Source organism: Rhipicephalus sanguineus, chromosome 1 (genome assembly GCF_013339695.2).
Source record: "Rhipicephalus sanguineus isolate Rsan-2018 chromosome 1, BIME_Rsan_1.4, whole genome shotgun sequence".
NCBI classification, from domain to species: domain Eukaryota; kingdom Metazoa; phylum Arthropoda; class Arachnida; order Ixodida; family Ixodidae; genus Rhipicephalus; species Rhipicephalus sanguineus.
In genome coordinates, this window is record NC_051176.1 from 291,342,251 (window position 1) to 291,367,725 (window position 25,475).

Genomic DNA, 25,475 nt, shown 5'->3' on the forward strand with positions numbered 1-25,475 from the left:
CGCGGGCGCGCGGGCTACTGCTTCTGCGCTTCTGCTTCGGAGCGCACGTGTGTTTCGTGTGATAGCGGTAGCCGGCTGCCAGTAAGCGATCATTCTGTTAGTCAACTTTTCCCAAAGCTACGCGGACAGCGCATAAGCGCTGCAGTCACGCGATAATTTCCTGAGAAATTCTGTGCGTTCTTCGTTGTGCACTTGTAAACGGGCATTATGCCTGGGCAAAAACAAATATCGGCGTTCTTCAAGCCTCTAGCAACATCATCGCCCAAGCGTCTGCTTTCCTCCGAAAACTCCGTATGCCACGTATGTTCGTCCTGACAGCGAAGTGGGTATTGCGCATCACTTAGCAATATTTGCCGCTCCTTTTTTTTCAGGAGCAACCAATGAAAAAACCAAAGTCCGAGGGCAGTCCTGAGAACAATGCATTTTCCCCTGCCATTGATATAGAAAAGAAGCGACTGATCGCCAAAGTCAAGCTCCAGTCTCGCGCCACTCCTATTGTTCCTCCTGACATAGGTTTGTCGTGGTTTGGCGCCCTCGAGCAAGAGTTTTCGAAAGAATATTTTCTTAAGGTGAGTACGCCTCGCTGCGAGCATTTATCAGCATTGCCGGCCAATTTCGATGAAGCCGGGCTGCAGCAATCTTGCTGCAAACATTTTCGGCACTAAAATTCCATGCTTAATTAGGTTTCGGTTGATCTTACAGCACAGCAGCGCTTGTGTTATGCGAATGCAGCCTGGGTAATATTTATTGTCCAAAGAGACAAAGATAGTAGTTTTGCCCTGGGCTGAATTAATGTTAGAACAATTAGACAAACAGTAAATTTCCACTTAATTGTTGGCAATGTTTAAAGCTTTCCTTAATCTTCTCTGTTTTGTTATGGTAATCGCAGTGTATGTATTTATCCCGACAGGTTGCTAATGACGTTGTCAGTGTGCATTTTCGGTTGCGCTAAAATTAAAGGGTTAGTTGTTATATTGCCTTGTTCTTTTTAGGATAATTTTTATTATTGGAAACTGTTGTCGAAGAAGTGCTAGAGATGTTTTAGGTTCTTTTTTTGCTCCTCAGGTTTTTTTTTTTCTTAGCGTGTTCAGTGTAATGTCTCTGGTTTCAGTTCTGTAATTGCAGAATTGTGCATTCATATGAGGTCTGTTTGTTTCCCTGCACGATGCCGAAAAAGAGTACTGGGGCATGAGAAGTTGAGAAATCGCCTTGTTTGGCTGTTGTGGTACAGACATAAGGCAACATTAGAAACGAGTGCTGAGGTGTTGACATGGTGCAGGCATGCTTTGATTGCTTAATATGCGATGCCCGCCCCGCTCTTCTTCGGGCAAGTAGGAAATCTACACCTCTGGTCGGACACAATGCTGAATGACATATGCTAACCACAAAGCAATATAAACAACACACAATTTACCACACAGCTGTAAAAAGAGCAAAGGCGCATCTATCACCATGATGCATGTGGGCTCTGTAATGGTGGGTGCATGAGTGCAAAGCGAAGTGATGTCACATGCAACCAGAAAAAAATAAGAGTAATTAGGGAATATTTCTGCCACACAACAATAATCGTCATCTGGCTTGCTCGCGTTTCCTTTCTTGAAAACCCGGCTCTGGTCACTTTCCTATCCAGTATGCTGTGTCATGCTGATAACGCGCCCACCGTTCGTGACCACGAAGTGCCGGGACCGCCGTGATAACGCAAGGAAAGTACACGAGGTGGATGACAATTATAGTTGTGTGGCAGAAATACTCCTCAAATACTCGATTTTTTTTCTTAGAGTGTATGTATTATGAGCGTATAAGTATATCTGACCAACTTCAAGAGAGTGTCTGACACATAATAGGGTTCCTAGTACATTGATGCCACCATTAACTGGCTTACATTTCTGTTATGCAGCATTTGTTGTTAAATTTGAAACTGTTAAGTAATTGAAACTTTATTTACATGATTTGCTGTTAAGGCAGTGGTGGCAGCGTCAATAAATTTTTCTAATGAATGCATGGACTCACAGGGCCAACTGGCTGTCAGAAGTACCACAGTGTGTATTTTGATTATGCATACTCAAATGAACACTGCCGCTGTTATGCTGAGCAGAAGCAGGACCCCGTCAGGATGTTCACCATCTCCTTTTGTGAGATGGTGATACAAGGTGCCCATAGGCATTGCCTTGTATTGTACAAAAAAATGAATAACTCAAATAAATTTTATTTTCCTAAGGACTTGGCGTTATGTTATGAAAAAATAGGTTTTCAGGATCTTTAGACAATTAGTGCAATGTGGTAAATGCTAAATGTACCTAAAATCATCAGCATAGCATTGCACTGTATGGTGTTCACTGACACATGGCACTAAATATTTCAGCTTAACAGTTTTGTGCAAGAAGAGCGAAGAAGATATACTGTGTATCCTCCACATGAAGATGTCTTCAGCTGGACAAAGTCTTGTGAAGTGAACAAGGTGAGCTAGAGAGACTGGGCTTGTCTTGCCACTTGGTCTATTGTATGCGAGTGTATGAAATAGAAACATTTTAAAGTTGAATTCAAATATCTGAGAAACCGTCACCTCTGAATGTCTTAGTTCAAAATATTTAGCCGAGTTGTCTCAATATGAAAGACAAAGCTTGAGAGTAAAGCTGCCTATATATTTTTTTTAATGTAGTGCTGTTTGCATGGTCAAACATTTAGGTAGCTTGTTAAGGACAAGTTCATTAATTACTGTCATCTCTGCAACATTACAGACAAAACTGAATGAAGAATTGACTAGGTGTTGGAAGCTCTTATTATTGTATGTTGATGCCAGATGGAAAATGACTCATAATATTAGGTATTTATAAATTGGACCAAATGTAATGTTCTATCTCAACACATTAGTTTTTAAAACTTGCCATGTTTCTCAAAGAGCTCATATCAGAGTATACCTGCAGACATTCTGAGGATGGTGTGTTCTTAATTGGGATTATGCAAATATGCTTGCTGTGTGACATGCTCACGTAGTGCCTAGTTTCTGCAACAAAAGCTAACTTCTGCAAAGCACTCCTGCTTCGAAGAGTTGTATAGGTATTTCTGATTGAGTTGGTTTAAAAATAATCTGCTGGATAGGTCCATTTACACCCACTGGCAGCCCCACTATGGATTCCAATACTAGTAGTCTCCCGACTGGTTCTTCGCAATCCACATTACATTCAGGACACAAATTAGTCTTGCTTTTCTTGATGGCTGTTTTCTGCAAGTAGTGAGAGTCCTAAGCTGGATATATGAAATTAATAATCTCTATATTGAACAGTTGTAAGGACCGCTTGAAAAATTCTGTACAAAAGTATGTCACTGTACTGTGTGTTTGTTCTGTTCACCTCCACATTCGCTATATTAAATGTTGCATGACACCCCTGCCAGTGGGCTCCATATAAGTGGCTGAGACCACTTCATACCTAACTGAAAATATTTGTGCTTACAAAATGGCACCGTTTTTGTACTGCTTGTCAAATGCTTGACAGGTTTCGCAGCCATCTGTAGTAAGCAGAAAAACACTAATAATGCATAATAGATAGAAAGTTAAAAACTGTCTAATCGGTCGTTTTGTAAACCGATCTACAACTTTCTCATCGGAATTTTTTGCCCAGCATCGTTGCTTCAAAAGTTTGTTAAATAATCTTGTCTAATTAAGCAATCAAGCAGAACACAAAAAATAGTTTGACTTACTCCATGTAGTTGTCAGCAACATGCATTTGGTCGCGTCGTCAATAGAGTCAATCGGCATATTTTTAACCTCTGGCTAGAGTTAGTTGGGGCATCCTGTATATTAAACATGCATGCATGTGTGCATATATTGATTTCGTTAAACATTGTACAACTGCTCCAGCTTAGAGACACTTTACGTTTGAAAATGCGTTTGGTAACAGCTCCAATATGTTGATTTGCTGCTCCAAAGTGGGGTTTCAGCTGCTCCAGAAGCTGTGCCAAAGTGGCTTCAATCAATCACACTGCTGGTTCATTCTATTCTGTTGTGTGCTTCAGCAGTTCCTCTGACCATCTATGTATTATTTACTGATTTGCTCTAGGTTAAAGTTGTCATCCTTGGACAAGACCCTTACCATAACCCAGGCCAAGCTCATGGTAAGCTCAATACATTTAATGGTCTGCAGAAGTGTCAATTTCATAGTGTCTCCTCTGAATGTGGCAAATGGGGAGATGCACAAAATAAAATTACACATATCAAATACTATCGTGAGCAATATGAGTGGGAACACGTGAGTGTGTGGCGAATAGCCTCGAACCCGACATGGGGTGATTCGAGGCGGCTGCTGTCAGAGACAAACTGGAAAGGGCACCGCAGTCCTCATGCCTGTATGCACTCCCGCCTCGCTAGTGCTGATACAATACGACATCGAGATACAGCAAAAACTTGGAGGACGCTTGAGCTTCGCCTTCAAGAGTAGAACGTGATAGCGTACTTGGGCCCCGTACACATTGCCTTCAACCGTGCTGCAAGGAAAGGAACGTTTGTGTGCGTAACGTTGGCCGTTTCAAACTAACCTAGAATGTCTACTGCAAGTACAGGTGCGAAGTGCCCACTACGCATCCGTAAGGTGCCACGCGCATCTGTGCAGCTGCACACTTTGTAATGGGTGGGCAGCTTCAAACCACCCACTCGTTGTGTAATTCACATGTTCTGGCACCTGGTGCGATTCTATGATTCTGCCACGCAATAGTACATGCGTTGAGGAGACTGGTCCCCCTACATGACATTCTTGTAGCGTTTATTTTTTTATATATATATTCGAAGCAGTTTCAAGCACTGGTATCACTCCATGGTAGAACACCTGCTTGCCACGCAGAAGGCCTGGGTTCAATTCTCACTCGGACTTAACATTTTTTATTTGTTTATTTGCATTATTTATTTATTTTTGCTCACGGACAATGGCGATTTTTCACTCACAACCAATGCTGCCACTGCATACACCGGAATTTCTGTGAAACGAGCTCTTTAGCGCTATGGTGTTAAAGGGGTACTGACACAATATTTCGTGGCCAAGATAGCTTCCAGGATCAATTCCGGTGAACATGCGTACATCATCTGCAAAATGACAACAGCGAATATAGCTTGAAAGTTATTTTAAATGAATTTTGAAGTTTGCGTGAGCGATCGACATCCTCACGCTACTGAGGGGACCCTTGGGGACCCTTGGGGACCCCCTACTTCCCTCACGTGACCACGCTGCAACAAGTTATTATGACGTCATAGCCGCCATGTTTTTTTGCCGTGTTTGCTCCAGCAGCCTACTTCTCGGCGGCTGCTCGCGAACCGCGTGGAGTGCGTCAGAGTTCTGTGTGCTGACGTGATTGAGCGCTGCACCTGCTAGGCGGTGATAGTTGCACTCGGAGGCTTGTCGTTTTTGAAACCGAAACTGACACTGGTCAGTAATAAGGGGCCCGTAATTAATTATCTGTTGTGCGCTGCAGCAAACGATGTGCCATGTTATGACTAACAGGCCCCCAGCAACACATTGCAGCAAAAAAAATGCGAGGCCAAAATTTGTGTGTCAGTACCCCTTTAAAATAGGAATGAAAAAGAGTACTGCTCCTTGCTGCGTGTGAGCGCTGCAGCAGGTACTACAATATTAAGGTGTTATCTGTGTCATATGTTCTGCATGTTTAAAAACAGATGCATAGTGGGAATGACAACAGTTTGCAAAAAAGCATCATCCTTTCCACTTAATTTTGGACAGCACCATACAAGTATTGGTGTCATTGGGGTTTGGGGCTTTTTGCTACATGCTCGCATGTTCTCGCTCATGTTACTCATGATAGTACATAAGAAGTGCATGTTGGGAAGTGGGCTAGGGTGGCAGGCGGTGGCTGAGATCACTTTCTGGCCTGAGTTTCTACATGGACAATTATATTCTGAATGCAGGCCACTTACTTATGGTGCCGTTGAATTCTTTTTTCTATATTTCAGCTTTTTCTTTAAAACTTGAACTTGCCAGGCTTTGTGCTCTAAATGGAAATAAATTTAATACTTTATCTCCTAGTCAGTGAATACGAATATTACTACTTTTTGTAGCGCTGTCTCCCCCCCGCCCCCCATTTCACAAAATATGGTGTGTGGGTGGAATTGTTCTAAAGTTCAAATTTTGGTTTAGGAATGGGAAGTATCAAGCACGCAAATAAATTTTTTTAGTGTTTCATTTAGGCATATATTTGCATGAGCCTAATTTACTATTCATTGGTGTAGCCACTACGTTATGTTTATACAAAAGCAGTTTTGAATTGTAGGTTGTTATTTTTCTTTAGATTTCTTTTTTTGTCTCCCAGACATGCATGTCTGACTGTGCGGCTGTATCCTTGCACTTTTGGCCCAGTTGTGAATACAACTGGGAGAAAATTACTTGTCTACTTAATAATGTGATAGTGTTAAAGAGCCCTTGTTGCAGAAATTCCATTGTTGGTGTCGGCAGTGTTAGTTGTGAGCGAAAAATTGGCATTGTCAGTGAGTGAAAAATCGCGATGAATATAAAGAATAAAAGTAAGGAATTCCAGCAAGAATCGAACTTAGGCATACTCTGTAGCAGTCAGGTGTTCTACCACGTAGCCATCGCAGTGCTTGAGCTGTTTCAGAAAAAAAGAACCCTATACATGTGTCATGTAGTGCGAGGACACGTGTTATATTGGGTGGCAGAAGTGAAGAATTGCACCAGGAGTCACAATAATCTGAGTACGCCAATGAGTGGGTGGTTCAAAGGTGCACCCATTACAAAGTGCTCGGGCATCATTGATCATTATCAGCCACAGCGTCAACAAAGTGTGCAGCTGCACGGGTGCTCATACGGCCTCACGGACATGTAGTGACTATTTGCTACTTTGCAAAATCAATTATGGCATAGTGGGCACTTTGCAACTGTACTTGCAGTCGGCATTAGGAGAGTTTAGAACTGCCAATGTTACGCACAGACGTTCCTTTCCTCGCGGCACAGTTGAGGTGTCCACCGAGAAGCAAAGCATGAAAGCAAATGACAAGACGATGCGAATGAGGCCCAATTACACTATTGCATTCCACTTTTTAAGACGAAGCTCAAGTGTCCTCCAGGTTTTTTACGTATGACTCATTGCTGTGTGCAATATACAGCACATTTTACTGTACAAGGTAGCTTGGCGTCAGAGCGTAGTTGTCAGGGAAAATAGGGTACTGTCAGGAACTGTCCAAATTAAAGCAAAAAAATTAATGTAATTGTACGAAACTTTATAGACAGTAAACAAAAACATATTGAAATGAATCTATTCAGTACTTTCTCCATCAGCTTCTATGACCTCAAACCTAGAGCTGAAACGGCTGCAAGCATACTTCACCCATATGTGTATCCAGGTTCTTCATCTACATTACGGATGCCTTCAGGGCATTCTTGGTGTTGTGGTGTTTTTGTGTTGACTGACACTCCACATATATTAGGTAGTCGAGCTGGTTGCAGGCAGGGCTGAAGAGATGGGTTGTGGTGTGGTGCAATTTCACAAATTCACAGTTATGTCTTCCTTACTTTTTGTGCATTGAAACCAAGCCCTACTGGAACTAAGGTTACCAATGCTTGTGCAGTTGAAGTAGGGACGAGGGAAAGGAGAGTAGGGTGTGCTGAAGTAAAAGAATGTGCAAGAATGCTGTCACATATATTGAGGAAATCTGGTTTATTTATTTTTATGAAGTAAGAAAAAAAAAAAGAATGCCAGGCCTGCGCAGAACATACAGCACAGTCACAGCGTAAACTTGAAGAGCAGCCTTCTTAGAGCCTGTTGTAAATTCTTTTAGGGTTCCTTCTGTAAGTACAGTTGCTACGCCATAGTTCACCATCATTTTGCGTAGAAGCGTTGCACCCACCACGCTTATGTAAGGCATTATGTGCACTTATGCAGCTGAGCACTGTAATGATCCTATGGCTGATGATGATGAATTATGGCATCTTACTTTGTAGTGAGTGAGTAGCTTTGAACCACTTGCTCGTTACGCAATTCACACAGTTTGATGCCCGGTGTGATACTACGCTTCTGCCATGGTCTTTTTCCGAAGCAGTTTCAAGCACTGGCGTAGCTCTGTGGTAGAATACTTGACTACCACTGAAGATGCCTGGATTTGATTTCGGCTTGAACACAGCTTTTTTTTTTCCTCATTGTGCACGATGGCTGTGACAGTGGCGGTGGCAGACATCACCACCAAAATCGGTTGCTGTTGTGAGCTCGTAACAGCTTGCGCTGCAAAAGCAAAAATTTGACAAAACTCTACTACAGCCAGTTGTGTGCTGAATGATTGAACAGATGAGCACAGCCAGTGCAAAAAGGACCACAGTGCGCAGCATTTGAGGATAAAGGAAGTTGCTTTTTGCTCTTCAAGCAGCAGACCTCAATGTACATATGTGGTGTTAACTGGTAGATGTAGGAGCGTCACCTTTTAACGCCACTGTGGTGCCACTGTGAAGGCTTTGAGCTGGCTAAATAAGCCGATCTTTTTCCCTTCATCTCGTCTGCGGGCCTGTGGTTCCAACCTTTTAAAGATTGTTCTAGTGGCCAGTTTTAATACTTGTGCACTTCTTGATCATTCTGTGCAACTTGAAAGGCTCCACCCATCAAATTACCCACCCATCTGCCTTGGAAAGCTGTGCATGAGTGGCATGACGGCAGATGGAACATGGAAGCCACTGTGAAGGCTCTTCTTGGGGTTAAGGGAGTGGTGTGCCTTTGACATAGTTCGCTCATCGCTTCTTGCAGCTGGATGGTGGAGTCCACCGCAGGCTGTGTTGCTTTTGGTATGGTAACAGTCCTATTTTGGTTCCTGCTGTTTGCAATATGATCAGTGGGTGTTCATGAGTGGAAGGAGATGAAAAGTGAGGACATTTGGGCATCCCAACTATGTTGAGTTGTGACTCTGGACTTGACGAGTTGCGACTGTCCCACGAAATTCAGGATGGTTGGCAACCCTAGCTGGAACACGTACTACCACCCTGCCAGCCACCTTGTTCTTCCAGGGCTTCACAACATGCCATCACTTCAGACCATTCTCAATGACATCATGACATCATTGAGATGGTGCAACGTCGTCATAGTGGCAGGAATTCGGGTGTGTATGACTGCAAGCACGTCAGTAACATCATAGCATATCCAGGTGCTATTTTGGCGTCTCATTGTTTTGTCTTCGTTGAAATTCTCTTTTAAGAAGCTCATGGAAGCCAAAACGAACTCAGTTTGGGTGGTTTAGGAGAGTCTCGGCCGTCACCTTCCTGTCATTTAACAGTTTGTGGTTTCTCAGTACACAGACGTTGTACTGCAGGTCTTGCATATTTGGCGGACTTGCAGTACATTGCGGGACCCTGCCTTGCGTATAGGCTGGACATGCTGCACCTTTGTACGCACCATGCTGGGACGTGGTGGTGAGTGCCGAAGTTGGCTGGGTAGTACGAGTCACAGCTTTCCACATTGAGTTATGCTGTCATCGGGCTGTACAGCCGCTCTCACGTGCTTCATTTGTGTGTCCAGGCTGCACTTCTTTGACTCTCACTTCTCAGGCTGCACTTCTCGTCAAGACAGTGTGCCGTTCTTTCCCCGCACATGCAAAACATTGAAGCAAAGATGCAGTCAAGTCTCCATAATATTTTGATGGGAGGGGGTTGCCTATTGAAAGCTCAAGCCAAATGCCTTCTGGCTTTAATGAATGGTATCGTTTGCCTGTTCTAGGACATATTTTCTTGGCTAAACATGCGGAAACCATTGCAACTTATTTGCAACTTATTTGTTTCATTTATTTATGTTGTATTTCACATGTACTGCCACTCCCAATGAGGACTTAGCATGAAGGGCACATGCATAATGAACATATTCAAGAAATATGATAGGTACAAAAGCACTAAGCTATGTACTGCAGTATTCAAAGCAATGTCATTAAGTTCTTAGAAATAATGGGTCACAAGAAACTGCAAGTGGTTAAGAAAGAATTAAGTTGTGTGTGCTACGATTTGAAAATTACATGAAGCGAGAAGCATATGGTATTATGGTAAGGGCACTAAAAGGAATGATACATCTATGTGGAGCAGCATCTAAAGTATACAGCATCTTGAGGAGCATCTTAACATGTACAGAAATAAATACTAATATGGGATTTAATCATTGTCTTAAAGTGCAAGCAGCAGTTATAGCATTGTTTTGAGCTCATCTTTACGAAGCATGCATGTGGGATTCAAGTATTGACAGGAAATAATCCTTATTATTGCAAGTAGTCATAAATGCAGGCTATTCCATTTCATAATTGCCTATGGAAGAAATGAGAATTTAAACCAATCAATTTTTAATCTGTCTTCCTGTGGAGTTCAGGGATATTTACGGTGCGAGTGTCTAGTTTCCAGATTAGATAGGTTCCTGGAGCTAGCAATACTAAGCTTGTTATAGATTAGTGGAAACATAATTTAATTCCAGCTTATCCACTTAATTCAAAGGGGAAATGAGATAAATGGTATTTGTTAAAGATAAACTTAACAGCTTTTCTTTGCATGCCTTCTAGTTAGTCAGTTTATTTGTAGGCAAATAGTGTTAGCATATTCAAATATTGGTCTGACAAAGGTGCTAAAGCCAAGGTGTTTTGTTTTATGTGCTACTGAACAGAGACAGTTTTTAATAAGAAAGGTTTTTTAATGCAGATATTTCATGCTTTACCTGTGCCTCTTATCAGCCTTCTGGTATCATTAACCCAAAATACTTGTGTTCTTTCGGTAGAGTTAGTTGGATGTCATTGATTGTGTAGGAAAAGTTGGATATATTTTGTTGCATTATTATGACATGGTACTCACTTGTTTCTTCATAGGCCTGGCTTTCAGCGTCCCCAAAGGAGTTGCCATTCCTATGAGGTAAAGCAGTGTGATTTTTATCACTTTTACATTAGGGCTTGTTCTTTGGTGTTGTGTCTGGTTTCCATTTTCTGGTCTCTTTCCCTCCTGTCCTAGGGCATGCATTCTGTTTCACTCTTCCATTTCTTTCCTAGGGCACAGTTGTATTCTTGTGTGTAACACAGTATTCTCCACCCAGCCTTCTGAACATGTACAAGGAGCTAGCAAACGATATTCCTGGCTTTCAGCAGCCTTCTCATGGCAACTTGACTGGATGGGCGCAGCAAGGTAAGAGACCCTGGACTTCTCTCTGGAAAGGAGACTCTTAGACAGCACAAAGAGTTGTTCTTTTCAGCTTATTGCATTCTATTGATAATCTTGATTGCACGTGTGTTTATGTGTTGAGAGGGAAATGTAGTTTGAAAACTAAAAATATGTCGAACAGTACAGTAATAACTGGTCTCATGTCAAAGTAAATGTAATATGAATGTAACTGTAAATCTGGCACCGTGCTTGTGCCAAAATTTTGCTTGCAGATCTGCTGTAATAGTCAGTGTCCTTAGCGTTAGAATTCTAAAAATCTGAGCTTGTGGACCATTTGTGAAAGCAGGGGCAGGCTTACCGTAAAATACTGAGCAAGCGCCCCCCTGCGGTGCAGGATAATCCGACCAGATTTGGAGGGGGGGCGCTTGCTCGGTCCCGGACCGAAATTCAAGATGGCGGCGGGAGAGCCACTAAAAATAAAAAATGCCCGTCCGTATTTCTAATGAAATGCTTTTTTTTTTATTTTCTGATTTCATTCCCCCTCGTCACTGTCAAACTATTGAAGCAGCGACCGGTTTGACCAATATAGGACCGGCCACATCACAACCGAATTTCATAAACAACATTACACATGCATTCAATGTACTCATTCTTGTGGTTCTATTTACTATTTACTATCTATTAAGTGATGCTTGTCTTGAAAAAAAAGTAGCTGCAGGGGAGGCGCGGGGGGGGGGGGGGGGTCGCTTGCTCGGTCACTGGCACTTATTTTAGATCTCCCGAAAAAGGGAGGGGGCCACTTGCTCGAGTGGGGGCGCTTGCTCGGCATTTTACGGTAGGATATTTTTTAACTGGGGTGAAGCAACCACAACAAGCGCGATCCTTTGGGGGTGGCCAAAGGGTGGGCAGGTGAACTAGGGTGTTGCAGGTACCACTATAAAGGGACGATCTGTAGTCGGGTGCAACTTTAGAAGTCTGCAGCATTTCCTCCCTAAAGGCGGATGCACACAAACCCGTCCCAGTAGGCGCGCACTCCAGACTGACGTCATGAACCGGGTGGCTGGTGACCCTGCCTTTGGAAAGCATTTCTGAGTGCATGAGTGGGTCTATTTCTTTAGTCGTGGAGGCAGCAGGCTGCCACGCTTCAGTCATCTGAGCGAGGCCCTCCCCAGACATCTTTAAGTTGTATTCGACTTAATTTATTTTCATAGACTCCCCCCCAATTTTGTGAAAGAATTATCATTGAAAATATGTGCACCAGCAGCAGTTTCTTTAGAAATTCATGAAAAGTACTGTTTTAGGTCTGCAAGTTTGCCCAGTCATGTCTCCAGGCATCTGCAGCAGTGATAATTGAGAGTCATAGCATGCTGCAAAGCTTGGAACTTGAAGCTACTGAAGCTTTTACAGAAAGACGGCATAGTTTTTTTAACTGTTTGATTGAAAACAAAAGAATGTCTGCATATTCTGACATGCTAAAAAAGTGGAGTGTAGAAGCACCTGCAGAGGCCTGTTGTAGAGAGGGTGAGCAGCAGAGGTTATGGCAGCATGCTGCGTGCACTGCAGAGGAATGGTTTTGCTGCATTGCTAACGGTGCCAGAGCTGGCTCTCTTATACTTTACTACATGGTTTAGAAGATGAGCTTTATGAACATTACATGGATCACATTGTATACTTTATTTCAAAAACATCCCCAAGGTCTTTCATCGTGGGTATTGCATAGGGGAAGGGTGAATATAAATGCTATGTATAATTCATACAATAAGTGATTAGTGATAGGTAAGCAACTAAACTAGTAGAGGTAACTTAAAATGAGAAAGATGCGTAACAAAAGATATGTGTACTATTTCCATTCATCACATACACACTGAAAAAGGGAGGCAGTAGGTGAAACAATGTCAGTCTGAGGCCTTTTTTTCCTGTACAAGAAAGAAAAAGAGTACTCATGGCAGTAGGAAGTAATTTGAAAGCTGGCAGAAGCCCTGTACATATTTCTCTCTCTCTTTCTCAGGTGTGCTGCTGCTCAATGCATGCTTGACGGTGCGTATGAACACACCTAACTCGCACAAGGATCGAGGCTGGGAAAACCTCACTGATGCTGTCATTCGTCACCTCAACAAGCAGTGCAGCAACCTTGTTTTCTTACTCTGGGGTGCCTACGCTCAGAAGAAAGGTTCCATCATTGATCGGGTCTGTTTTCCTAAAGCCATTGCTTGCTAAAGGAACACTAGCATCAACACCTTTTATGAAAAGTATGGACTGTGTCTGGTATAATAGATGTCTCGTGACTAATCTTTTTCCACTAAAGGTTTTTAAGTGAGTCTTGTATTAGAGATGTTGATGCATGATAAAAAGAGTCACAATGAATAGGCAAGCAGCCTTTTCATCCCAGTTGCACGTAGAGTATAATGATATTTTAGTCTTATATACAAATTTATGGTTGCGCCTTGTTCATGATGTGCTGTTAGAACACAAGTTTTGTTGGAGCACATTGTTGCAGTGTATGCTGTTGTAATATAAAAATATACATGCAAAAAGGACAATTGTTGACCTAATACCTCTGTGTTATGTTAACTTGCACTTAAATGAGCCGTGAAGCACTTTTCAAAGTAGTCTAGAATGACCTTACTATAGGACTAGATTGCCTCATGAATCTCTTGCCGAAAAATTTTCTCAGGGCCTTGAAGTGTAAGCAGAATTGCAGGTAGTTATCACACGCTCCAAATGGCTTTCTCTCTCTGCTTTCATACCCAAGGGTGTGTGAGGGATGGGGAAGGAAGAGACTGGTGAAGTGTGAATGCGGCATACAATGGCTTCATTAAGGGGGGACGTGACAATGAAAACTATCTTTGTTATTTATGGAAATAACGTGGTGAAATTCGGCATGCAGATGTGATATGTTGTGCTGATATAACTGAAATCGGTTTTGAGCTATCTTCTGTAGTTTTTGAGTTACAACACTTCATAAGACTCTCACTGTCATCCCAAAATAAGTAATGAATCAGACGTAAGTTTATCAAGATTTTTGCATAAGGATATTCATAAGGGCCCATTCTGTGCCGTAACGCTATTGGTTTATTTTTTAATATTCAAATTAGCACACACAAACATTTTTGAAATTTCTTGTACATATTGTCTTACTAACAACTTCTACAAAAAGCCAATTATAAAAATCTGTATGATGTGCAAATATGGACAGCTTTATGGCACTCACCAATATCTCAGGATCTAAGCACAGAAAACGGAATGGTTATATCTTTATTTGTTGTGAAATGGCACAAGGATGACTGACAGCAACTGTTCAAAAAATGAAAGCTGAGAAAATGGAGCTCAAAGAAAATGGAGCTCGAAAGGAAGCTGGTTTTATTTTTCATTGGAGAAATGCAGCTTTGTGGCTATCTTGAGCTCCATCTGTCCTCTTTATGATGGCGCCAATATGGTGGCACTCTGCCAAGGGAAAACTTCAGATTTGCATTTTCTAAAGGCCAATTTTCTCATAGTTTTGGATGACAGCACACTAGTAAAATGCTTTTTTTTTTCAACTTCTGCTGCTTATTTTGGTCTAATATTTCACCATGACTTAAAACATGGCCTCAGGATTGCAGGAAAAAATGAATTGAACATTTTGACCAAACTTACCATTCTCATTGCCACGTCCCCCCTTAAATCCAAAATTCTATTCAAATTTCTTTTCTAATTTAATCAGTTGTGTAATTTAATTGTGGATAAATGAGAGTGTGTTCTAAATAGTTGCAAAGCCCTAAAACAGTCTTTGTCGAACCCGGTTTGAGAACCCTTGCCAAATATTTTCCAGTGTGGCAACATTGAACTGCCATCTCGGTTCGCCAAATTTTTGTTTGTGAGTTTTATGTTTTAATTAGGAGCTTTGTGTGTGATAATGATGAAGTGAATCATGAATGCTCTAACATATGTAATTAAGACTAGAAATGTTAATTATGTCTAATTCTGGCATCACTTTAAACCACCCGCCCAAAACCATTAACTAACACCATCAGATCACGTGCGCTCAAGCTTTGGTGATGCTGAGAGTGCGCTTTTTGAATCTGGGACCCACATGCATGAGAGAAGGAAATGGTGTAGGCGCTGCGGTACGGTATCACCTAGGGTGTGACACACCAGGCACATTCTTCTGCAGAAATTTCTTTCTACAATAAAACAACACGTGACACACCCACCTGCCGAGCACCCACTTCACTCTCAACTGTGCCCATTCAGAAAAAAAAATTCTTGCTACGGTACTTACAACACCACTGGCGTAAACACTGGAACTATGCAGAGAAGCAGCCCAGTAACAGAGTAACGGAGGTAAGGAACAATACCCCCCATCGGGCACAAGTCGCATTAATGCATGCACCCTGCAATCTTCTGTCTGTGACGTCGACAATACTACTCACGAAACGGGCGGAACATCACAGGTGGCCTAAGCGGCCACTAACTGTGTCATACAAGTGCCGATGCTGCGAGGTACTGCCAACTGAAATGTGCAATCACGCTTACTTTAAACTTTAAAACCAAATTTAAATATCTTAGTCATTGCTTGCCACTAATAATCAGTCAGAAGAGCCCTCGTGTTCAGGGCTATCAAACAACACGAACATCTTGAGTTTTTAATTTTGATGTTAGGGGTCCTTTAAATATGCTTCACAACCATAAAGTATAGGTATTGCAGTCTCCTGGTAGCATCTTCAGGGTCCTTTAAATATGTCTCACAGCCATAGATAATATATGTATTGCAGTCTCCTGATGGCATCTGTAGGGTCACGATACACATTCTAGTGAGCCTTCATTATCTGAGCACGTACATTTGCTGCATATTATGTATGTGTTCTACAATTGTGTGTCTATTGCCTAATTATAGGCCGCGAGATCGAGTGGAGTCGCCACCTAGCGGCTTCTGGCTGAACCGCGCCTAGTGTGGATTGCTCCATGCGTCGTCTGCTAGCCCCGTTGTGTTTGCATGTGCGTGGACGTCATGCAGATCCTCAAAAGGCGGTTTGTTCCGTTGCGTTAGTGCAACTTTAACCGCTCGTACGTATGCCTAACATGATGTAAAGAAGCATTTGGCCTTGATTGGCTGTATATGTACTGTAATAAGATCAGAGAGTGCACTTGTTGAGAGTGCTGTGTGTGGTCGTCGTACCCTCCGTTCACGAGAGTCATATTAGTGTAGGTGCCGCTCTTTGGTTCAAGCGCATTGCAAAGTGCACTTGGCGTTGCCCTAAAGATGAGAAGTATTAAATCTCATGTGAATATAGCCTTTTAGCGGCGCGGTGGTAAAAAAAAGGCTCGCATGTACTTGAGCATTGTGGTTAGGTGTTGTTTATACGTTACGCGACGAGCTTTAGTTCTGTACGGTCCTGGTCTCACTAGAGAGAAATATTTCTGCTAAGTCACGTCCGACACTTCGGTACTTAAATTGTCCCCTAAAAAGAACAGAAAATGAAATGACACGGAAATCGCAAAACTGAGTTGCGTTGCACAATTTTAACTTGTGGCGAAATTTATACAAAAACACCCGTGTACTTAGATTAAGGTGCACGTTAAAGAGCGCTGATGGTCAAAATTAATCCAAATGGCATAGTTTACATTTATGTCATAGTAATTTCACGCGAAGCCACATCTTTTTTCTTTACATTATCTTGAGCGTTTGTGTTGCGTTGTTTAGATTGATGGAAGGCAGCGGACATTATTCGCATGAAAAAACGTACTTTGGTCTCGTAAAATAACCGGACCTTTGTTCCATTACTGTCGTGCAAGTAATCAATCGAAATTTCCGTGCTGTACAGTTACCTTTGTGTACTGTTACTGGAATAAAAACAAGCATGTGCGTGTTAAACGTCTCCGTAGCGCTAAAGCGCTGTCAGCCACGTAGCTTTCCTCAGTAAACCTATCCACTGTCCTACATTTCATGGAGAACTGAATAAGAAATGAATAAGAAATGCGAATGAATATTTGAACACGCAGTGCACAAAGTGCTATTTCAACTCATCGTGCAGGAATATGGGCTTTCTTTTTGTTGAGGGGCATCCAAATGAACAAGAAGTAAATAGTTAATTCAGTCGCGCTATACAGCAGTACATAGTAGCTGGAACACAAGCTAAACATGTACAAATAAAACAACAAGAAAACGTCACCAATTGCGAAAACGCCAACTGTCGCCGAAGGCGAGCAACCCGTTCGTTGGCAGAATGCGCTTCTCTCACAAGTAATTGTAACGTTCGGCGCGCTTCGTGCATTAATTCGGGAATGAAGAGCGCACCTATTACCACAAAGCTGCAGTCAACGCATTTTGTTTGCTGGAAATCGGGTCACATCGCTCACAACGAAGCGCTGTTGTGCACGTTTGTATACGCGCCGACGACCGCCTATCCACACTAGCACGGCGACGGTGCTGCCACCTGTAGCCCGATCTCGTGGCGAATAGTTTTATTGAATACGATGCTGCATTACCTTTAAAAAGTTGGGCTGGGGGACAGAATAAACTGTGCACATAGGCAATCGCAAACAGAAGCTTCTCATTTGCAACGAATATTTCTTTTTACTAAATAAGCTGCTGGTTTTCTGGTTAGGTGAAGTTTTCTTTTATTGCTATAGCAATTATATATGGACGCTCTCGGTGGGTTTTTGCCGTCGCCATCACGGTTCGTATAAAGTCCAAATTGATAACATCTCCCTGCGTGTGAGGCCTGCAGAATTGATGGCTCCTCAAGCAGAAAGGAAATGCCCCAACCGTCATCCGTCGGGCGAAGGAGCATGATTGGGTGTGGGGTGTGGGGGAGCTACGTCGCTCGAGCAGCAACTGCGAACTTTGCTCATAAGGACGCGGTCGTGAGCTCTGGCGTGCATGCTATCTCGACAGACATCAGGAGATGGCTTGTAAACTTGTGCTCTCAATGCTTCGCGTTTAGAGGACTGACAGCACAAAAACCGCTTCAGTCCCTGGAGCGGCCGTATTCGCTTTAACCAGCATTTTGTTGTGCATGATCGGATCCAGTAGAGTTAGCTCTTAGCCTTACTTCGTATAACTAGAGAGGCTAGAAGGGTTTGGCTAGTGTCGTGAGCAGACGCTTCTGTCGGCCGCCGCGGTGAAACGTGTTTTTATGACGCCGCTAGGGGCGCTGCGCTCCGGAGACGGGTTAGAGGCGAGCTGACGAGCTGGCCCCGCTGCCGCTGCCGATCATTGTTTGTTTGCTTGTGTTTGTGCTTGGTTGTGTGGAAGCGCGAGTTTTGTTCGTCTCTGCACGTGGTGATTCAACGTACGCCCCTGTGCTGCTTTATTGTGGCTTACCTGATATGTTTCCGCCGAACATCAACTGTGACATTACCGTCATTTCTTCGTATTTTGGAGTATGCCTGCTAAGAAAGGCAGGACATTGTGGGGATTGAGGCTTGCCCATCGCCATTGCGCGGGTTTTTTTCGCCTATTTCTGCCATCCTCATGTCCGATCATGTCGCTCCCCTCCTCCGCCGTCCTACGGCGCTGGGCGAGCGGGGGTGACGTTAACCCCCTCACCCCGGCGCCGGATCGCGACGGTGGCGCCACGTTCGAGTCTCGCGTGCTCGAGTCTCGCGAGACGTTTTGCGCGGCGGGTCAGACCCTCTCTGGACCTCGTAGGGTAAGCACGCATTTTCTTTCCTGTCCGTCGGCTCCTTTGTTTGGGCTCGCTCGGACGGAGTTCGCCAACGGTGCCTTGCGCCATCGGCGAGCGCTTACCTTACGTTGTCCTTTTCCGAACGCTAGGCTGAAGAGCGGTGCGGTGCATTCGCGCGTGGTCTTACTACGCCGAAACCGTACCTATCGAAGCCAACGCGAGCGGAGTTTGCCCTTGCTCGAGTGATCGGGCCCTGTTTTTGGTCGCTGATCGTGAGAGCACGCAGCATAGTCGCGAGGGAACGTTTCTCTCAGCGGCGTGTCGCCGTGAGCCCTTTTGCCCGCGGAGACGTGCTAGCGGCACCCTTTGTGTTGTACTTTCGCCCGTGGCGTGGTTAAGCCTGTTTTGCTTCTCCCGCCGCCTTTGGGAGCGGGCGTTGTACTGCGTTGTGTGGTGTTGCCGCAGGCAATAAAGTGTTGCGGATTTCGGGAGCAGTACTGTGTACTTGCCGCGCTACGCTCGGCGCCTTGTTTGCGCTCGAACGTACGTGTGCAGCGGCGCGCTAGTTCACGCGAGGCGACGGCAGACGCGGCCCTGTGGCTCGCTAAGTCCGAACCCACGCTAGTGGCCGTACTCCTGTGAGATACGTGCACACTACAACATGCTTCGTGCCTCTGTGCAAAGGCGGGTACAAAACGTCTGCCGAAAAAGTTCCCTGGTCCGTGCTCCGGCGGACGCTCTTCGTCGAGAAGAATGGGAAAGGAACATAAAACGAGAAGACAGAGTGCTGGACGAGACATGCGTTGTGTGTTCTCGTCATTTTGACGATCGGTTTATTGTGAGGATCTTCAAGCACATCATTAATGGAGAGCTTGTAGAGGTATCTAACGTCATCGCTCAAATATAATTACTGATGCCCCCCTTACTCAATGCCCTTCAATGGGCCTGTAAGGCATTTTGAATAAATAAATAAATAAATAAATAAATTACAGATACTTGCTAACAGCGAATTTGAGCCAAGACAAATTAGAGAATATTTTTGGAATTGTTAGACAATCGTTTTTGTGTAATAATCACCCCGATCCCAGAGCAGTTTTTGCTCATAGTAAACAATCTAGCGCTCTACAACTTAGCGAAACCACCTAGAAGTGGTAACTCGCCAGCAGAGATCATAAGTGCACTCTTGGGGCCATCAGACATTGGAAAACAAAAGGCAGCCCGCATTACAAGCTTAATTGACGAACTCTTGGATGAGAGAAACCTCGCAAATGCTTCAGCTGTGCTTGAAGACAGCAGTATTTTTGACCACAAAGGCTGTGTTGAAAAGAAAAGTGACAGCCATTTAATTTTCTATGCTGTTGGCTATGTCGTCAGGAAAGCACTTAAAAGGTTCCCACGCCCCACATGTGCATCTGCCTTAGCCATTTTGCCTCTGCAGGCAGAGACAAATGAGAATGCCTCATTGACGAGGAAATTTGACCATGGGGGCTTACTGTACCCCTCAAAACACCTTGAAGACTTGATTGCAAAGCTGGAGAACGCGTTTGCTGTGTTTTTAAGCAGAAATGAGCTGCATGCTGAAAGTATGCTATCATTTTTAGAGTTTTTGCACGGGCATGACCACCAAAACGTTGGCTGCAGCGAGCATGGTCAAGCACTCACTATAGAAATGGTTAAGTTTTATAGTTTAACTAGGCTGCACTTCTTCACTAAAGCCATCAACAAAGAGAAGTAAGTCTACACAACGCGAGAAGCAAAAGCTGCTCAAACTGAGGCGCTAGCTGTCAGTGATCTCCGAACTGCAACAGCGAAATATTGAATTCAATAAACGTGTCACTTTTGTGCTCTGCACCCTTCATTATACCGTTTCGTCATTGTGTCTCCGGAGCGGAACGATCATGCGTTTCTAACCTGAGGGCCGAACTTTGGTCCTTATTCAGCTATGCTGTTTCCCACTTACAAGACCTTTTTTTTTTTTCTGGAAGCCTGAAGTAGCTTCCATTAAAACAGAGTAATGATAATGATAGAAATAACAAAAATCAGTAATACGCCGTTCAATATATAATAAAAGCGGGCCTATACAACTCCAACGGTAGGTTGCAAGAACTGCCAGCATCTGCTTCTAAGTGAAGTATCGGGGGTGACCGACCGAAAATACAGCTGCCCAAGAATGCTACACAGAACATCACGACGCTCGTATTGTCCTGTCTGCATGAGCCAACGAACGATTGCGAGCACGCAGATAAATTATACAAAAATGCGCCCAGAAAACGCATTGCTCGGTGCCGCTTGTAAGCGGGCCAAAGAGCGCGCGCCCCGCGCCAGCGGGCCGGAGCGCCACCTGTGCGCCGTCATAGCAAATGATTTCAACTGCGCCGACCCGTTCACAACACTAGTCAAACCCTTCTAGCCTCTCTAGTATAACATTCCAATTTGTTGCTATCGCATTCATTTTATATTGCAATGAAGCCAACATGTGGCTCTCTTTTGTGTCGTAACGCTCCTGGTTGCATGGCTGCTCTCGCGTTGTTGGCCTCGTCTTTTTGTTTACCTTAGAGCAGCCTTTCCTGTTCGCACAGTAATAAGAATCTACACTCAGGGGTGGAAGCGCTGCGCCATTTGCGCCACGCTGCGCCAATCCGCTTCTGCTGCGCCATCCTGCTCCAAAACGCATTATTGCGCCGAAACTGCTCCCAAGCGGTCTTTGGTGCACGGCCTCCGCGATGGGCTCCAGTGCGCTTCCGGAACCGATCACCGAGGCTACGTTTGGTGCCTTTATGTGCCGCTGTCATCAGTGTCATGGCACGCCTATGCGAGCTTATATCATCATCACATCACTTGGCGTGCTCTCGTGACGTTGTCGAAGGCACAAAAAAGCTAGCGAGCCTGTACAGGAGCTAGCTACAAGAAAGTGAGTTGTGCGGCCATATTTCGATTGTGACGCCGGTGGCAATGGAGTTTTCTGGTGCGCTGGGCGCACGGGGCGGTTGCGGTTATCGTGGCCTGGGATTGCGAACATGAACAAAAGTAACTGTGTTGACGCTTCATAATTGTCGAAAAGGTTCTATTTACTGCGAATACTTAATTTGATGTAAAGCCATGAGGATAGTGCGAGCAGCCACCGCGGACGTAAACGCGCGACCATTATTTAGACACTTTGCATTAAGGAAACCGCTGTATAGCTGAGTGTGTAATGTGGATTTTGTGTCATAAGTCTTCATGAGAAAGAAAAAAAATGTTTTATCTGTTTGCGGTCAGTGAAGCCACTACCAACCGCGAAACCACTCACAGGGCCTCGGTCCGTGCAAGTCGGTTGGACCATTTCCGAAACTCATTTTTTTTAGTGAAAGCGTGCCTCTCCATGTGCAGAATTTGTTGCATTGCACACAAGCCCTTAGACGTTATAAATGCAGCATGTAAACGCGCTCGTGCAGGGACGAGCTTAGTATCGCTAGTGTGATCGGTCGCGTGCGATTTTGGCTCGTCAGAACCTGCTTTCGGCTCGTGGTCGAGTACGCTGTAGCTCGTACCATCCGCAGCACTACATGACATGCCGCTCGCCGCCGTTGCTGCGTGTGGTTTGGCTCATGAGGTGGCGAGTGAAGAAATATGCAAAAAAAAGAACAAGATAGACACTTGTAACGTTTATTACTGAAAAGACAAATGTCAGGTAGTACGAAAACAGAACCACGGGATACAAATTGTGCGATTGCGACATCTAGTATCATCGCATCTCAAGTACCGTATTTGCGTGCATATAAGCGACACCAATAATTGACAAATCTTGGAAGGGAACTTGAAGGGAGAAGGTCGAACCGCATGGCGCAAGTTTTGGCGCGATTTACGCGCGTTTGGAGGGACGCGCGTGTTTTTTGACGAACGCCTTCGCGAAATCGCGCTGTTGCGTCCTGAATGGCTTGATTTCATGCGCGACTGACGCGTGGTCGGAGGGTCGCGCGCGTCCTTTTGACGAACGCCATCTCAAGATCGCGCCGCCGCGTCTTCCTCCTCGAAGTAGAAAAGAAAACGCCTCGCGCGGCACATCGCCCGCTCGTCCGACAAACGGAGTTTAGGGTGCAGACACGTGCTTCTTTGGTTTCTCCCAATGCCTCCAGACGGCGCTGACCTCCGTGCATCGAAGGAACTTTTTGAAACCGGCGTAGGCTTTTGAAAATGTAGCAACCCGGCAAACGCGGTGCGAAAACACCGCTGATGAAAAACGTTCACTATCTTTAATGTTTTTCATTTGTTAGTCTAGACAAGTGTAGCTATTCAGAACATCGCTTATCTCATTTTCCTGAGTCATTGCTCTATCGCAGCTGTGATGTTTTGATAACACGAACGCGCGTGTGTGCGTGCACACACACACACACACACACACACACACACACACACACACACCACACACACACACACACACACACATATATATATATATATATATATATATATATATATATATATATATATATATATATATATATATATATATATATATATTTGTGTTAAGTGTGGTTGGTTCTGTCTTGGCGCTCTTTGGCCCTTGCGCCATTAAACAACATATATTATTATTAAGTGAGGTTGGTTCATCAGTAATAAATATTTTCTAAAATCGTTGGAATTTCTTGTGTTTACCAAAAATAAAAAAGAACAATGATATTTGATCATAGAATTCTGCTCCAAAACTAACTTGCATTGCTCCAAAACACACATTTTGGTGCTCCAAAGCTGCTCCAAAACAGCATTATTCCTGCTCCCTGAGCTGCTCCAAAACACTCAAGCCCGCTTCCACCCCTGTACACTAAATAGTTGTACACTTACTGTTGTGCTGCTCCAAGGGATCTCAAACACCATTTTTTCTGCTCCAAGTCTGCTCCAGCAAGGCTTTGCTCCTTCTCCAGAACCAAGTCCTAAACTTGCTGGACCGCTACTGTTATGCAAACACATTACTTTTCTTTATGCTCTAAGATGAATTGTGCTGTTTCTGGATACTAGAGACTGCAAAATAAGAGTTCATTTTGGCCCACATGGTTGCGTATGTGCTCTCTCACAATTATGTTATTTTAGATTTTATCCAATATATTAATGTCAGCTTCTATGTGCTCTTCTCCATGGCGTCATGTACTGGTGTACCTTATTACAGGCAAACTGATTACACCATTTAGCCATAACACATAAAAGCATTTTAACAACTTCATAGTGCTTTGTTACCTGGTGTGTGGGTGTACATGTAAACATTTAAAGAATCTTTGTACGTTTACTTGCAGAAGAAACACCAGGTTCTTCAGTGTGCTCACCCATCACCACTGTCAGCTTCACGAGGCTTTTTTGGCTGCCGCCACTTTTCTAAGGCCAATGAATACCTGACAAAGCATCGCAAGCAACCAATAGACTGGAGCCGTTTGCCTTGACTTGTGCAAAGTTATTTTTGTTGTGAAAGAACTCGGGAATTGCGATTTCATGTCTGTGATACAAGCATTTAATCATCTTTTTGTTTATAATTGTCCAGTGCAAGAAACTGCCATTCACAATTCGGAGCTTGTTTACATGTGTGCTATTACTCACAGTCTCCAAATTCATCTCGAAAATGTTATTTTCAGTGTGTGAAGTGCCAAAGAGAAGTACTTGTGCATTATTTCCACATGCATGGACAGCACTTGTGCATGTCAGTGTTTTTAAAATGTGCCCTATACAAAAGTGCCATTTTACTGGCATTTTGTTTTTAAAATTCTTGTCCTTACAAGCCTGCACAGGCACCCCATAACACATCTCTTCATTATTTCACACATTTTAGTGCCATGTCTCAGAATGCAGCTTGAATAGTAGCATTTCTTTTTATCAACCGTGCGTAGCTGTATGTTCTTGCTGCGAAAATTTATTCACAATAAAAGCTTCAAATTGTGACCGTTGATTCAAAGACCTTCCTTTTATGATTCTGAAGCAGGCTCGTACGTAAAATGGACATGCTAATACTAAATGTAATAAAATTTTCCCATGATTTTATCATTTATTTACATTTTACTTCCTAAGGTTCACTGTAATTCAGTTGGCTCTTGCAATAATCAGTTACATGTAAGCAGTTACTTTATTGACGAGAATGCACCTGCCATGGTGGCTTAGTGGCATGGCATCACACTGCTAGGCATGAAGGCATGGTTTTGATTCCCAGCTGTGGTGGCCATATTTCGATCAAGGTGAACGCAAAAGCGCCCATGTAGTTCAATTTTGGTGCACCTGAAAACTGTTTCTCAGCTATGAATTTTCGGAGACCCTTGTGGACCGGTGGAATAGATGAGGGACCCCTTGCAATGAGAGAAAGAAAGGTGGGGAGGGGTCACAACACAGCATGCAGCGTGAAGTACGTGGCTTTTATTAAATGAATCTCCGCGGAACCCAAGGGGGTCCGCGGAAACGCATTTGAGAACCACTGCCTTAAAGAATCCTAGATGGTTAAAATTAATGTGGAGTCCCCCACTGTTGCGAGCCACGTATACATGCAGGGTGTTTTTTTGCAGCAGAGCTGTTGTGGTCGAGGTTTGCTGTGTGTCATAGATAGAAAATTATCATGAATCGGCACGCGCTTTCTTCATCTTCCTCTTCTGCTTCACTCTCAGAACACGTGTGCTGATTTGTCCAGCATGGGATGCAATAACTGATGGGTGAGAGAACGAGTACAGAGAAAGAGAAATCCTTGGTGAAAAAAATTTCTGTGTGAGGCAAGATTCAAATCGGCATACCCATGATCATA

The 25,475-nt window shown here is 43.8% G+C and overlaps 1 protein-coding gene across 1 annotated transcript; it reads left to right on the forward strand.

Annotated features, from left to right (window-relative positions):
• On the forward strand, positions 1–24,638 carry LOC119379266 (uracil-DNA glycosylase 2). The gene is made up of 8 exons (XM_037648519.2): positions 1–300; positions 372–569; positions 2,363–2,458; positions 4,059–4,113; positions 10,832–10,874; positions 11,053–11,141; positions 13,126–13,304; positions 23,995–24,638. The coding sequence occupies exons 1-8, from the start codon at positions 208–210 to the stop codon at positions 24,136–24,138; spliced, it is 897 nt and encodes a 298-aa protein (XP_037504447.1). The 5' UTR covers positions 1–207; the 3' UTR covers positions 24,139–24,638.
• The last annotated feature ends 837 nt before the right edge of the window (positions 24,639–25,475 follow it).

What these genes read in the sequence shown, in the direction of transcription:
- LOC119379266 (XM_037648519.2), top strand. Translation starts at nt 208, where the DNA reads ATGCCTGGGCAAAAACAAATATCGGCGTTCTTCAAGCCTCTAGCAACA. An exon ending in CCGAAAACTCCGTATGCCAC is followed by an intron (nt 301 to 371) that starts GTATGTTCGTCC and finishes CTTTTTTTTCAG; the next exon opens with GAGCAACCAATGAAAAAACC. An exon ending in CGAAAGAATATTTTCTTAAG is followed by an intron (nt 570 to 2,362) that starts GTGAGTACGCCT and finishes TAAATATTTCAG; the next exon opens with CTTAACAGTTTTGTGCAAGA.